Source organism: Calliphora vicina, chromosome 5 (assembly GCF_958450345.1).
Source record: "Calliphora vicina chromosome 5, idCalVici1.1, whole genome shotgun sequence".
NCBI lineage: Eukaryota > Metazoa > Arthropoda > Insecta > Diptera > Calliphoridae > Calliphora > Calliphora vicina.
In genome coordinates this window covers 90,921,909-90,938,764 of record NC_088784.1, presented here as the reverse complement: position 1 = coordinate 90,938,764, position 16,856 = coordinate 90,921,909, and the positions used below count along the sequence as shown (strand labels likewise).

The window sequence follows — 16,856 nt, the reverse complement described above, 5'->3', positions numbered from 1 at the left end:
AATTCAAGTTGACTAAGTCATTTACAACTGATTTTAAAGTACATAATTCAAAAATTATGCAGACAACAAATTTGTTGCTCACTTGTGATGACTTATTTCTGACTGATCATGAGTTAGTTTTAAGGTAACTTATATAATATTTTACTAATACGAATAGGGTAAATTACATTTCGTCTTTGCCATAATCTTCTTTATTAATATTTAATTATACGTATTTGAAGATTGTATAAATACTAATTAAAACAACTAGTTTCAAATAAGGAGTGAGATCGAAAAATTCTTAACATACATATATGTTTATAAAAAAGAAACCACTAAACTTACAGCTTTAATTTTTTTTTTATTTGATTGAAATTATTATTACAATTTACAAAAAAAAATATTTTTATAGTTTTAATCACTAGTGATGAAATTTTGAACCTTTTTCGGAAACCCTTCCATTAACGTTTTTATAGTGCTTTCTGTCACTTTGCTCGAACATGTAGTCCATCTCCGTTTAAAATCTACCACACTTTTGGACACCTTTTTTGTACTCTTCAATTCTCTTTTAACAAGAGCCCAATATCTCTCCACTGGCCTTAGCTCCGGGCAGTTTGGAGGATTTGCCTCTCTTGGTACAAATACCACATTATTGTTCTTGTACCACTCAAGGGCTTGTTTGCCATAGTGACAGGATGCCAAGTCAGGCCAAAAATAAGTGGACACATTATGAAGTCTTATGAATGGAAGCAGCCTTTTTTGTAAACATTCCTTGATGTAAATTTCGGTATTTATAGAGCCCGTTGTAACAAATGAGTGGCTTCTTTTGCCGCAACTGCATATTGCTTGCCATACCAAGAACTTTCTGGGAAATTTTGTCTGCTTTTGGGTCCTAAACTTTTCTTCAACATTCCCTCGAGCATCAGCAACATAAAATTTTTGACCTGGAAGTTGCGAAAAATCTGCCAGAACATACGTTTCGTCATCCATTATGCAGCAAGAATATTTTTTTATAAAACTTGACTTCAATTTCCGTGCTCTGTTTTTGGCCTCTAAATTTTTAGTAGCGTTCCTGTCAGGAACTTTTTGAGCCTTGTATGTTTTTAAACCTGCATTAGCTTTAACTTTTCGTACCAAATAGTCCGAGCACTGAGCTAACCGGGCTGCTTTCCTACCGGATGTGTTGGGAGCTCTTTTGAAAATGCGTTCTATTTTTTTGGCTTTAGAAACATCATGTGGACCATTCCTTCTACCTGAACCAGGTTTTCTATCAACTGACAAGTTCTCCCGGTACTGTTTAATAACATTGGAAACAGTTTGACGGCAGACCTTTGTATGCTTGGCCAACTTTTTGTAAGACCAAGTTGGGTTTTGTTGAAAATATTTAATAATTTCAGTACGCACTTTTTTCTGGTCACTCATTTTAATCAGATTAACAAAAAAATTAATATAATTGACATTACACATAATAACTGACATGTTTTTCAAAGGTAACTTGATCAAAAAAAAATTCAAATAATACTTGGGTTAAAAAATGTAATGAAAAACGTGTGTTAAGAATTTTTCGATCTCACTCCTTATGTATGTAAATATATTAAAATATTCTACAGACAAAATGTCATAAAACTGTCTAACACTAACTGGGATAGAGTACCAAAACAATTAAAAATCAACTAAAAGGGTTATATTCGGCTGTGTCGAATCTTATATACCCTACCCTTTAAATTTAATTTTTTTTTTGTTTTATTGTTTAGGATCCTGAATATATGTATATACTTTATAGGTTCGGAAAATTATATTGAGGAAATTACAAACGGAATGACAAACTTATATATACCCTTCTCACGAGGGTGAAGGGTATAACAAGTAAAAGTGTTATATTCGTTGTATACCCACCATCAATATATAGCTTTGGCATTCTATGGGGACTTGAATCCGTTATGGTCCGAACAGTACAGAATCTATTAAATTCTTAAAACTTTAAATTACTTATGTCGAAACTTATATTAAATTATTTATTGGCAATAAAATATTTTCTGCTATAAGGGTTATATGGGGGCTAAGGACCGGGACAAATATTGACCGATTTTTGCCATACTTTACAGCCGAATAATCAACATATTTATGATTGCTCAAACAGTATTCCGGGGGGACATTTTTTATGGGGACTAGATGAAATCATGGACTAATATTGTCGATTTTCAATACCAAACAAACCTTATCAACAGAGAGTATTTGTGCAAAATTTCCTTTCATTTAGACCCTATTATGTTTTCAACAGACAGTTAGGCGGGCGACCATAGCTAGACCAATATTTCGATATATTACAAACGGAATGACAAAATCAATATACCCCCATATTTTTGATGGTGGATATAAAAAGTTGTTTGACAGTGGCAAGAGAAACAAATTTACCTCTTTTTAACTACTTAACCAAATTAGCATTAAAGTCTTCAGTTCTTATTACTGCTAAATTGTTGTTAAATTTATTTTGTTTAACTGAACATTTTAATAAATTTGGAAAACTGTGAAGTTTCTCACTATTTTCCCACTTATTCCTTTCAAGATTTATGGAAGTTATATGAGTCCTTGGGCTATTTTTAAAAATTTAGCATTTTTTAACATTTCCAGTTTATAACAGCGTGTTATTTACATATATCTACAATAAATCATAAGACCTGATTTTGGAAATACGAATGTTTAAGGATTTAAAAAGGAAAGAAACACGTTGACCTGATAGCCTTATAACTCCTCCAAATCTAATTCAAATGAGGCATAGGAGATTAGAAGATATCCCAGCAGTTAAGCAAGTAGTCAATGTATCTCTTATATACAGTAATTGTCACTAATGTCTGATCACTTGGCTGACTCCAGTTTATATATTTTAGGTGTTTTGAAACGTATGTGCTCCTTGTTGTGCAGAGAAAAGTAAATTTGTTACTTTATACATCCTAGTTAATCTAGCATAAAGTCAATTGTCTCTTAAGTGTCTCTCAGTAATCTAGAGTGTAGTCAATTTAAACATTTATTTCATACTGCACTTTTTTTGTGGATAAATCATACAAACTGGTTTTACATAAATTGTTTTGATATAATTCTCATACAGTTTGTTTTATTTTTGCTTAAGTATACTGATATCCCATGTAACAAGGGTATGAAGAAAGGAAATTATATACCCTTCACCAAATTATACTTCAAAATACAAATTTTAAATATTTTTAGGTAAACAAAATTTATTTTTTTTCCAAAATTTAGTTTTTTTCCAATTGTTATTTTAAATCATTTTTTTTAAATTTAAAAAAAATGTTTTGTTTTTTAAATTTTTTTCTTTTGGTGAAAAAAAATTCAGGTTAAAAAATATTTTTTCCGATTTTGGTCTTATATACGTCGTTGCAAAGGTCTTTGAAATATCTATCATTACATATCCATATTGTCTATATTAATTACATAGTAATCCAGATATAGGTCAACAATCGATGTTGTCCTGGTATTTTCCTCATATCTCAGCCATTTCTAGACCGATTTTGCTGATTTAAAACTTCTCTAAAGCATGTCTGACAGAATTATTGAAGATTTGGATCCCGAATATATCTGGGCTCTTCAGAAAATTGATTTCAACAGACAGACAGATGGAGAGACAGACGGACATGGCCTCTATCTATAAGGATCCAGAATATATATACTTTATAGGGTCGGAAAATTATATTGTGGAAATTACAAATGGAATGACAAACTTACATATACATATATACTAGAGTGACAGCCGATTTTTTTTTTTTAGATTTCAAAGAGTGCCGGGTGGAATATTGTGACACTAGGCCTAAATGTTAAATGCTGAAAATTTGAGCCAAATCGGGCAACGATTTCTGGACGCGCATCGAGGTCAAAGTTCAGATATATGCAAAATTTTACTGTTAATATGGAATAAATAGGTGAAACTCGTTAACTTTCTGCATTGTTTTCTAGAAATATGTAGATTTATTTATATTAATGAATATTACATTAAAAAAAAAGTTTTGGAAATTAACCCTGTATCTCCTTTGGTTCAAAATGACCCAAAAACTGTATTATCGTGAAAATTAAAGAAAAATGCAAATTTTTCAGTTTTTGAAAAAATGTTGCTACTAAATAAATACTTTTGCAATTGAATGCAAAAGAATCGAAATATGTACGTAATTATCGTTGTAATGAGATATAAATGACAAAATTTGATTAAAAAATTTTAAAGTTATTACAAATTCGCCAGACCATTAACGTGTTTCAGGCCACTTGAACAAAAAATTTAGAAAAAAAAATTAAGAAATTTCGAGAAAAATTAAAATAAAAGCTCATTTCTACTTAAAATATGTCCATATGTACTTGTATATGAGTTTTTGTCTTCGTAGGATACCGTTAACCTATTCGCAGGTATGGCCAAAAAAAAAACGGCTGTTTTTAACGGCTGTTTCAAAACTCCATTTTCAAATTTTTAAAAATTTTGTTAAACAAATTTCAGATTTTTTCGATCATCACATTGGGGTTTATTGAGATCAAAATAGGGAATAAAAATATGAAAAAATTATGTCAATACCTCTTACAGTTTTTCCGTACCTGCGATTTAAATTTTGCGTTTTTCAAGAAAAAATAATTTTTTGTCCATATTTAGGCGAATGAGTCCAATTTCCTTACTGTTATAAATTTTTAGTAAAACCCCTTCATAATATTATAGTCCTTGTAATTTTAAATATGTTCTGAAAGTTTTACTAAAATCGGAAAACGATAACCTTTGAATCGTGAAGGTCAAAGGTCAAATTTTTCAATATTTGGAATTTCTAATGAAAAGATAGCGAAATGTTATATATTTTTGGGCCGATTTTAATGTAACTTAAGGAAAATATAACATAAAGTCAAGAATTTAAAATAAAAGCACAAAAATGGAAATTAACCCTTAGCAGCACTTGGGGTCCAAATTACCCTCAACTTTTAAAATCACGCAAAACACAACCATTTTGACCCCAAGTCCTCTTAAAGGTTAAAATTCATTTTTGCACTGTTGTTGTAAATGCTAGACCCCAGTACATATTTTCCTCAAGTTTCATGAAAATCGGCCCAAAAATATATAACATTTCGCTATCTTTTCATTAGAAATTCCAAATATTGAAAAATTTGACCTTTGACCTTCACGATTCAAAGGTTATGGTTTTCCGATTTTAGTAAAACTTTCAGAACATATTTAAAATTACAAGGACTATAATATTATGAATAGGTTTTACTTAAAATTTATAACAGTAAGGAAATTGGACTCATTCGCCTAAATATGGACAAAAAATTATTTTTTCTTGAAAAACTCAAAATTTAAATCGCAGGTACGGAAAAACTGTAAGAGGTATTGACATAATTTTTTCATATTTTTATTCCCTATTTTGATCTCAATAAACCCCAATGTGATGATCGAAAAAATCTGAAATTTGTTTAACAAAATTTTTAAAAATTTGAAAATGGAATTTTGAAACAGCCGTTAAAAAAAATTATTTTTTTTGGACATACCTGCGAATAGGTTAACGGTATCCTACGAAGACAAAAACTCATATACAAGTACATATGGACATATTTTAAGTATAAATGAGCTTTTATTTTAATTTTTCTCGAAATTTCTTAATTTTTTTTCTAAATTTTTTGTTCAAGTGGCCTGAAACACATTAATGGTCTGGCGAATTTGTAATAACTTTAACATTTTTTAATCAAATTTTGTCATTTATATCTCATTACAACGATAATTACGTACATATTTCGATTCTTTTGCATTCAATTGCAAAAGTATTTATTTAGTAGCAAAATTTTTTCAAAAACTGAAAAATTTGCATTTTTCTCTAATTTTGGCGATAATACAGTTTTTGGGTCATTTTGAACCAAAGGAGATACAGGGTTAATTTCCAAAACTTTTTTTTTAATGTAATATTCATTAATATAAATAAATCTACATATTTCTAGAAAAAAATGCAGAAAGTTAACGAGTTTCACCTATTTATTCCATATTAACAGTAAAATTTTGCATATATCTGAACTTTGACCTCGATGCGCGTCCAGAAATCGTTGCCCGATTTGGCTCAAATTTTCAGCACTTAACATTTAGACCTAGTGTCACAATATTCCACCCGGCACTCTTCAAAATTTTAACAAAAATTTTTTTACATACAACTGATTGTCACTCTAATATATACCCATCTCACGAAGGTGAAGGGTAGGTATAAAAAGGAAAATAAAAAAAATGTAAAATAAATTTTAATTTATTTCTCACCCCCAAATGGTTGACCTGGATCCTCGAATGACCTAGCGTAAAGTCAATTGTCTCTACATAACCTAGAGTGTAGTCTCTTTAATCGTTAATTTTGTACTGCCCTTTAGTCACTTTTACCTACCAGAAGTAATCTATTGGAGAATTATCGATGGAAGGTTTGTTTACAAGCAATCGGTTATTGGACTGTCTATGAGATGTCTTTTTAACTGATTATTTGAGGTAAAGTAGCACTCGTGCATGTTAAAATAACTAGTTTTGTAGCTTTTTTTGTAGTTACGTAAGTAGTAGGCTAGCTTACTATATGTAACCGGTATGTGAATACAATGCAATTTTGGACCAGCTATCAGATAATGCCATTGTAATCCAAAAGGGTCAATTAAACCCATGCTTAGGACATGGAGGTGTTAAAATAACTAGTCACTTAGCTAGTTATGTAACTCTAAATGATAGATAAACTCACTAGTACGGGACAGTCTCCTAGAATTGCTCAGATATGAGGATAATTTATGGTATCCATTACAATGAAAGAAATATTATTAATATACGAATTTTAATAATAAGGTACTTCTTGGATCTAGAAAACACAATTTACATCCCCACCAAATCCCCAAATTTGATCCCTAACTTAGAGACAAAATTCTCATCCGACAATAATTTGTAATACCAATCATTTGACTTTAAAAATAGCATTTTATTAATATGATAATAATTTTATAATATATGTATTTATTACTAGCAGGACCCGGTGCGCGTTGTTGATTCCAAGTTACTATATATTTTGTATAGTTTTCCGTCTAAGCTCACTTCGTTTTGTTATCGGATGATTTATTTAAATAGAATACAGAATTCCCCATTTTCGGTTTTATGCAGTACACTCGAGTCCTGTGCGTGAGTCTTAGTCCATAAATATCAATCGGATAAAAACAAAACTTATCTCTAAGTTTTTTCTTCCAATTTGGTGCTGTTGCTATTGATTTTGTCGTTTACGATCAAACTATTCTCTTTTATTAATACGTATAGATTAAGAACAAGTAGAAATCGGAATTTCTAACTCTTCTAATTTCTTTTGAATCAATTTTCGCTTACGGAAATTATTATATAAACGTACCGAAAAGAAATAAATAATCTCAATTAAACTTAACATCGAAACTCCCATAAACAATGCAAAGATACCACCGCAATTGGCAATTAATTGGGTGATATCGTAAATCACAGTGCGTTTGATGGCAGTAAATTGCGGTTCTCTATAGTAAACGGTCAGGCGAGATGTAATAGAACTAAAAGAAAGAATTCCTATTAATGCATAAAATTGTTTAAAGTTTTCAAAAATATTTGTTACTCGCTATAGTTGGAACGCCAAGCTTTTATAGTTGCTTTGGCGTCTAAATATGCACGTGTTATTTCGAAATTATAATCCAATGAATTACAGGCTGGCATGCAATCACACATTATTCTCACTGTGGAATCTATAGCTCTTTGAGCGGTTTGTTTTGCTATAATTACTTCCAACTCATGGGCGGCACTAGTGTAACAGGTCACCTTAGATAGATCGCAAACAGGAATACCTAAGGGTTCTAAAGGGACAGATAAACATATAAGGTTAATACAGTTTTTGTTTAATATAATGTATATGTTTAATGCTTTACTTACTGGGCATCCAAAATTTGGCGCAACCACATTTTGCTATAGTATAATTAGTTAAACATTCAGTTTGACAATTATTTTGTGTGTAGAACTTAAAGAAGTATAAATTTCGTTCGTTATTGAAATAGCATTGTCTCCTAAAGAAAATATATAGTATGTAGGTATAACAGATTACAAATATATTCATATTTATAAGTATTTAACTGTATTATGTGTACAATAGAGTGCTTCAAGATTATATGGCCGAAAAAATATCAAGGTTAATATTCAAATTTACAGTGTTTTTCATATTTTTTAAAGTTTGGGATTTATTTTACCTCAGGTGCGTTTAAGGGTTAATTTCAGTTTTTCGCCTGTTATAGTAAAACTTTCTGGATATATTTAAAATTATCTGGACTATTTATTATATTCTGAATAGGTTTTATTTAAAATTCATAAAAGTAATTAAATTCTGCTTAGTTGCCCAATTTAATTACTGTTTCCTCAATAAAAACCAAGGAGATGTTCTAAAATTTTAAAAATTCGTTTAACAAAATTTTTAAAAAAAAAATTGAATCTGCCGTTTAAAAATCCATTTACGTTGAAAACCTTAGGACCTTTAGATTGATATTTTAGTAAAATTAAATAATTTTATAAAATTTTGGGACTTCATTTACCTTAAAAACTAAAAAAAATTTCATATGGTGATTTTCCACGAATAAAAATTTGAATTAATGTAAAATTTTAACGATTAATGATGATATCATAACAAAATTTAGATCCAATATAGACTCAAATGTCCTTAAATCAATAGGATTAGAATTTTTGAAATTTTTTATTTTCAAATACGGAAATTCCTAAAACGGGGAAAATGTGTTCCAAAAACTGTTTTTTTTTAGAAAAGGTCCTACTGTGACGTTATTTACCGTGTGATAGAAAAAATACTTAGTAGGTATTTAAGAAACATATGGGGTTATACAAATATGGAGCTTTTTCGTGGATCGGTGCTTTGCCTTTTTAGAACTTTTTACTCAAACAGATTTTTTTTTTAAAATTGGACAATTTTGGATAGGAGTGAGCCAAAATTTTCTTTGCATGCTTTTGCATTAAGTTATCTTTCCGGATCATATAAAAATTCTATATAGTCCCGCAGTAATTTGTTTTCTACAAAAGAAAAAATATATGGGCTTTTTTGGGAAAAAACGTAAAAAATACGGACCTTTTTACAAGTTCCAAATTTGGATGCGTATAACTTTTAATAGGGAAGAGAGAACTGCTAGCAACTTTTTTTTTATTTTATTTAGAATTTTATCGCCAATATAGCTGATATTTTAAAAATAAATTTCGACCCTCCGTAGGCCCGCCATATCTAAAAAACCATAAAAAGATCGAGCAAAATTAAAAAAAATAAATCAATAAAACTGAATATGTCTTCAACTAATAGAGATAACCTACGTATTGTAAGCGTATTTTTTGTAGATCTTCTTAAGGACTATTTATATTTAAAATTTCAGCTCATTCGGATCAAAAATGGATTTATGGCGATTTTTTTAGACCCGATTTTGAACACCATTCCAAAATACCGAAGTATTTCCAAAAAAAAGTTTCAAAACCACTGTGAGTTATGCTACGAAGACAAAAAATCATTCAAATTTCAGTGCCGTTGCGCCACCAGTTAGCATTATCCTATCATCCTAATATTTTATAGAACGTGTTTCTACAACACTCGAAATTTAATTTTATTGAAGCACTCTAATGTATTTACTAGAGACCATTATATAACAATATCACCAATGTCCCATATACTTTATTATATTCTCCGTTTAAAATATCATAGTACATGTTTTCAAACATATCCCTAAATTTCAATTATCTCGAGAATAATATATTAATATGTATATGCTTTTAATCGTGCAATGGTTCATATTTAAGTAAAGTCTTTGGAAATTCTTTGACTAAGGTCGATTCATTAGCTATAATATGAGTTAAAAATATTTTTTCCGATTTTGTTCCATTGTTTTATATACGTCGTTGCAAAGGTCTTTGAAATATCTATCATTAGATTAATGACTTAGTCATCCAGATATAGGTAAAAAATCGAGGTTGTCCTGGTTTTTTCCTTATATCTCAGCCATTTGTGGACCGATTTTCTCGATTTTAAATAGCAACCGAGCCGGAAGAATTCCGGAGATATTATGAGTATGATATGTAAGTGGTGATAACCTTATAAAATGGACTACATATAATATGTTAACGTACTTTTCTGGTCCAAAAAATAATAAACTATCCTGAGAGGTTATATATTGAGGTAGAAGTGTTACCATTACTTCATGAGAATTGGGAACCAAAATGTAATTTCCCGTTGTTAATGGTACACTTTCTGGAGAATTTAGAAAAACCTGCATAAGTATTGCAAAATTTAATAAATTACAGATCGATCTATTTATAACTAATCACATACCTTAAAACCTTGCCTAAAACGTTTACATACATAATCAAAATCATCCTCAAATGTATCTAATACAACGTATAAACCATTACGGGCAGATGATAAAATGGATCTTTGAGGATATGCATTAACACCTTGACCCTGATAACCATGATCTAATGACCATTTTCCGGTTTGATTAAAACTGCTGGCTATATCCTCTTTATAGCTAATGTAACTGTAATAGAAAATAAATTAAAGCATTCTGAATGTATTGTATTCAATTCTGGAAAACTTACTCTGGATTGTTGTAAAGATCTTGATGCTGTAAGCCATTGAATTGATGGCACACACCCTCATCTGTAATCACCTTTTTAAGAATACTACAACCTATATTATCAATTCCATTCCATCTACACATTTGCATAGTTATATCTGTGTCTGAGACCATACTCAGTAAGTTTTCCACCACACTAACATTCATTTTGGTAGGCATATAGGGGGAGAATCGATTGATAACTTCTTGGTCACATGTTTGCAAAGTTGTTAGAAATTTTTGTAATCTATAAAATATGTATGTTTGAGTTGTTAAAAGTTTTTCAATATATCATTGTCATACAACACATCTTGCCCATGTTAACAAAAAAGGCTTAAATTATAAAATTCAATTTTTAAACTCAGTTTCTCAATTTTCAATCTTTCTCAGTTGAACCAATGTTTTCTATATAGAGGAATCTAATGTCAATTGTCTTCGAGTGATTTAATACTTGTTTTTCGTTCAAGATCAAGGAACTATTCCTTGAAAATTTTACATAATTCTCTCTACTCCAAATTTGCAATTAAATTTAAGTATTTAATTTATTTTGGTAAATTTCAATTGATTTTTTTTAAATAAGACCTGTTGTTTGTGTTCAGACTTCATTGTTAACGAGAGATACTTAATTTTTACACTTAAAATGATCACTATTAACTTAGCATATTCATACATTTCCTCATCGAAGGGCAGTCGGTTTCGAAAATTGCCATGTTCTTCAATTTCAGACCATATCAAATCCATCACTTCGGGAAAATTGAAAATAGTCACATCTCTTTTGTTTTCCGGACATATGGTTACAGTTGGAAATGGTATTTTATGAATTTTCACAAGAGTTTCATCAAAGCCCAATACGGTTGGAGTATTTGACCATTTAACATATGTTTCACGTATATACCAAATGGCCAAACATAGAGATATAATTATTGAAATAATCCAGTATAATCTAAAAATTGAAATTATGTATAATTGTGATTTACTAATATACCGCGAACTCTCCATTTAAATAATTGTTTACTTTTCATAAAGTGGTCGATGAATTTCAAATATATAATTTAGGCCATGTACTGAAGTCTTCTTGGAATATTCTGTTAATAAGGCTTTATATGCCGATTTCTTATTTCCATATATTAAATTTGTTTTAATTATAACATCACTGGGAACTTCACTTAAAGCTAGTGAGGTTAAACTCATATTAAGATCGTCCTGTTGTTCTGGCGCTTGTAATAATTTTAAATCTCTATTTAAAGGTTTTTCATCTAGTTCACTTTTCATTTTCGTTGTATTTTCAATGTAACCGTGCAATGCAATTGCGGAAATAGACAAACTATGACTGTAAACATTTAAAAATTTTGTTGTCTATTTATACTAGTTAATTACATAATTGTGTTAATCATATGTGAGTAATAAACTAAATAAAATAATCTCAAAGGATTATACTCGTACTACCACACTGCATTTAAACAGTTTATTAAAAATATAAACAAGGAAATAATTTAATCAAGTATGCCTTATTAACGCCACTACGAATTTCTGAAAATAAAAACGTTTTATGGAAAATTAAAAACTGCAGACATATTTTTTTAATTCCGTCTCGTGATTTAGGAACTATATTCCAATATTACACCATTTCTCATTGTATTTCAGAAGTTGTAAGGAATATGTTCCTACACTCACATATTTAAGAGTAGGCAAAAATATAAAGATTTATGGTTGAAAATGTAAATGATTACAGATTGTCAATCTTTTGCCATTTGGACCACTATTTACGTAGTTGTAGCCACTTTTTTCATATGAAAAATCGATTTTGATTTTAAAATATAAGTGATCATAGATTATCATCCTTTTTTCTATTTAGAACGATATTAATGGAACTAAAGCCCATTTTAGTATTTAAATTTTGATGGGAAATGAAAGTGATCACAGATAATCAACTTTTTTCCACTTAAACCAATATTGAATACAAAAAATAGATTTTTGGTGAGAAATAATTATCGTCCATTTTCCATGTTTCAGTTAATTTTTATATGGTTAAAAATATAATTACAGATTTTCATTCTTTTTCCTTCAGTTTTTTTTATAAGAGAAATCGATTTTGGCATGAAAATATAGCGGAGTATTTCCATTTTGACCACTATTTACCTACTTATAGCCATGTTTCTATTCATATGAAAAATCGTTTTTTGATTTTAGTATATTAATCACAGATTAACATCCTTTTTCCATTTGGACCTCTATTTACCGACTTATAGCCATATTTTATTTATTTTACTTTCATATGTAAAATCGATTTGACTTGTTTTTATGTTTGTAAGAAGGAGAAATAAGGTGTCGATGTTTCCAACTAAAATGAAAGTTTAATTTCTTTAAGAGGACCATATCTGAAAATGTATGTCCTAACATATATAGGTAGTTAGCTGGTTTTTAGGATTTTCTTCATATTTCTCGCAAAGAAAACATTTGAAATATTAGTATCATGTGAAAGGTCTTTGAATTCTCGACCAAATCTAAAAATATTCAAACTTTTGTAGTTTTTGGAAAAAAAGTTTTTTTTTTCAATTTTTACATAGAAATTTTACATAAAGAAATTAGTTTAAATTAATACGTTATAAACTTCATATAAATTCGCGAAGCGATTTTTTAAAATTCCATCTAGTTCGTATTATATTATATGTTATTTCAGTATTTGATCCAGCTCAACAATAACTGAACTCATGACTTACAATCACTTATATTCTGACCTGAAAAGAATATGACTTAGAAAAGAGTGTCGGAAATTATGATCATCTCAATATGGTTTTTTGTTAAAATATTTCTTCGAATCGCTCCAGCTACACTAATAAAATGCAAAATAAATGATGTTAAAATATTTATTTTCGAGTACTTTATATAAATTGTAAAAACATAAAAGTGTTAATAGTTACTTCTCTTATAAAATAGTTATGCAGTCTTTTTAGCAAAAAATGACGCTATACTTTTAGTGCCTTTAGCACTTTTAGCCAAAGATTTTTCTTTGGCACTTAATGAACGCTCCTTTAGAGGTGTAGACATAGCTGTTTTGGGTGACTTAACTTCCTCTTTGACTGATGTATTTACTTTGTTTTCTTCTTCCTCATCCTTCTCATTGATGCTCTCATCGCCCTGCGAGTCATCTAATAAAGTAGAATTCTTTAATTTAGCAGCGGCACCGTTCTCCAACTTTTGTTTCTTTGTAGCAGCAATATTAAGCTTATCGCCAGATTTTCTTTTATTTGTGGAAGACTTTTTTTCCTCTGTTATAGCCTGAATTTCAGATGGGATTTCTAAATGTTTTGTTAATTCTTCGTGCAATTCCGCTGCTATATATCCACCCACATAATCGCATGCCATACGCAAATAATCGGTATCTTGGGCAGTTTCATCTACTGCCTTTTCACTGCGTGCAAAATTCTGCGATACAGCACTATTGCCACAATAAACGCCACTCGTTTGTAAAACCTTAGCTACGCGCTTTGTTTTTAGGGATAACCAAGCCATAGCCTTTTCATGATTGTATTTGTAGAATGTCATATCACCACCAGCCGTTTTCACATCGGCTATACACCGTAAACTCGAAGGCTCTACATAAGTATTTAATATTTTTGTTACACTAGGATCCTCATCATCGTGAATACTATCGAGAGCCAAAGCTCTTTTCAGACAATGTTTGCGTAAATGATGCAATGCTAGGAATGTTACATCAATTGGTGTAGTGAAATATACATGACCATTTGAACATACTTCGCTGTCGATCAACCAGCTTCTTCTAGGCTCAGCGAATTCCAATACTTCCATTATATGCTTGTTGTCCTTTGTTATGAACAATGCAGATTTTCCCTTGCCCGGATGATAAAAACGTTCCAAATTTAATTTTTCTGTCTCATCTTGCAGCATGTGTTGAGAAATGTAAAATATTTTACGCAAGGCCGAGGGTACTGAGTTAATTTTAGATTTTGTGCTGGCATCTGGATCTTCTTTGACTTTAGTGGAACGGGTTGATTTGGATTTACTCATTTTTTTTTATTTAATGTATAATTGATTATTTATTAAAATGTATTCGCGATGTTAAATCAATCTACAATTTGCGCGAAATATATTTGTTTACATTTATTGCAAAAAATTGCCAGACCTTAGAGTTACCCACGATATAATCTGGCACCTCTGTAAAAGATTAGAGTTACCTACGTAACAGTAATCTTTTACAGAGGTACCAGACTACTGCGATTAATTTAATCGATAAAGATCCGTTCACACGACGTGATACGAATATGTAAACGACAAATATCTTAAATGCAACTATAGCCAAGAGAAAAATCTGTAGCGTACGATATGTCACGAAGGATATTAAATTGTATTTATTATAAATTCATCTAACGATTGTTTTTATTTAAATATGACGGATTAAAAAGGAAAATTATATTATTCACAGATTTTCGCATATTTTAAATGTACCTCAAAATCACTTCCGTTTTATGTCACGTACGATAATGTATGTACTCTTATTTCGCTCGATATTTTGGACATACATACTTACTTCTTTAAATATAGTGCCCTATGAATGTAACATTTATTTTTCAGTTACTTTTATTTGCAATTAAATCTATTCCATTCTATAGGCGTACAAATGTCAATATGGAAATGAATTGTTTTAAAACCTAATTATACTTTAATTTGTTTTTTAATTTTCATTCCAAAATTTTTTAAAAATAGTTTTTTAGTGGAAAAACCTTTATGCCAACATTTTTTTTCAAAATTTCATTTTTAATTTTTAAAAAAAAAATATATTAAAAAAATTTTTTGTTGAAAAAAAAATCCGGTTAATAAGATTTTGATCCATTATAGGTCCGATTTACTATGGCGTTATATAATTCCAGCCAAGATTCTAGTTTCAAGCAATTGAATTATATTTGTATTATATTGAGTTTTTCCAAATCTTTATCTTTATATATATAATTCTTCTGTACGTGTGTTAGTAACTGAACTCCTCCTTAACGACTGGGCCGATTTCGATGAAATTTGATGTGTTTATTTGAGTGGGTCCTTGAATGGTTTAGAATCACAATTGACCTATATAGAAACAATGGGCATGGCACCTCCCATACAAAGTTAAAATTTATTATTGCATATCTGGAGTACTATTATAGTGGCAGTCTTCAAACTTTGTGTGAGCTATGGCAGAATAACGTATAGTATTTTATAAATTTAAAACATAATTATATTTTAATTCAAGTCAAACAAAATGTTAATGTGCTTGAATTTTTAGGTCTTTAGTGCTTATTGGGTATAAATAACGAGCGTATATCAAAAAATAATTTGTATGGTTTGAAAATCAATTACAATTTTGTTTAAACGATGAAATTGAAAATTATTAATACTCTGGTCCATAACTTTATTTATCTTTTAAATGATAGTTATTTTTATTTTAAATATTTCGATATTCTTTGTAGCATCTTCAGCAAAAACATTGAATAATTAAAAATATTTATCACTTGAAAAAGTATATAAAACTGTAATATAACAAACGAAAAATATCAAAACATTTTTATCACATAACATAACAAATAAATATTAACAAAAAATAGTTTAAACTGTACGAAAAATAATAAAACATTAAAATGAATCAGTACATAACGTGACATCGTGAAAATTGCTGATCACAGATAAAATGTAAAACTAGGCATATAAAAATATTCTCCTTGACGCTGGTATGTCAAATTCTCTATGTAAAATTTTATTCCGAAAATTATGTTAATTATAGTAAAACTAGAATCACTCAAATTGCGCTTTTTGTGATGCCAAAAAAAAAACGCGAATAATTCGATATACCTATATATGGATTACTAAGTTAAATTTTATATGAACACCTATATTACGGGACCGTGAATCGATTTTAACCATTTACAGATTTCGTCATTGGCCCTAAAAAAGCTTATGTAACAAATTTTTATCGAAATATCTTCCCAATATTTTGGTCTTAATAACAAACTTACAAGTTTTGTTCGGAATATATGCTGAAATCAAAGTATAAACAATAACAAAAATGAAAAATCAATTTTTTGAGAAAACTTATTTGTCGTTTTTCTCTATAACGAATATAATTATCAGGCAGCTTTCTAGTAGAAACAGGAAAGAACAGCTCATTTGGTTCCATAGAGTAGGTCCCATTGTATAGACAAAATTCTGTTAGTGCTGTTACTATCCATAAGAGTTTGTAGATT

The 16,856-nt window shown here is 29.6% G+C and overlaps 2 protein-coding genes across 2 annotated transcripts; both read right to left on the bottom strand.

Moving 5' to 3' along the window:
- Window positions 1-7,277: 7,277 nt before the first annotated feature.
- LOC135961460 (pickpocket protein 28-like) lies at window positions 7,278-11,895 on the bottom strand. The gene is made up of 8 exons (XM_065512959.1): window positions 11,639-11,895; window positions 11,294-11,566; window positions 10,607-10,870; window positions 10,341-10,545; window positions 10,139-10,278; window positions 7,907-8,037; window positions 7,596-7,830; window positions 7,278-7,533 (listed from the first exon to the last, which is right to left on the bottom strand). The coding sequence occupies exons 1-8, from the start codon at window positions 11,893-11,895 to the stop codon at window positions 7,278-7,280; spliced, it is 1,761 nt and encodes a 586-aa protein (XP_065369031.1).
- Window positions 11,896-13,476: 1,581 nt separating this feature from the next.
- LOC135960188 (ribonuclease H2 subunit B) lies at window positions 13,477-14,683 on the bottom strand. Its single transcript, XM_065511419.1, has one exon. It carries the CDS (start codon window positions 14,650-14,652, stop codon window positions 13,561-13,563), a length of 1,092 nt encoding a protein of 363 aa, XP_065367491.1. The 5' UTR covers window positions 14,653-14,683; the 3' UTR covers window positions 13,477-13,560.
- Between the last annotated feature and the right edge of the window lie 2,173 nt (window positions 14,684-16,856).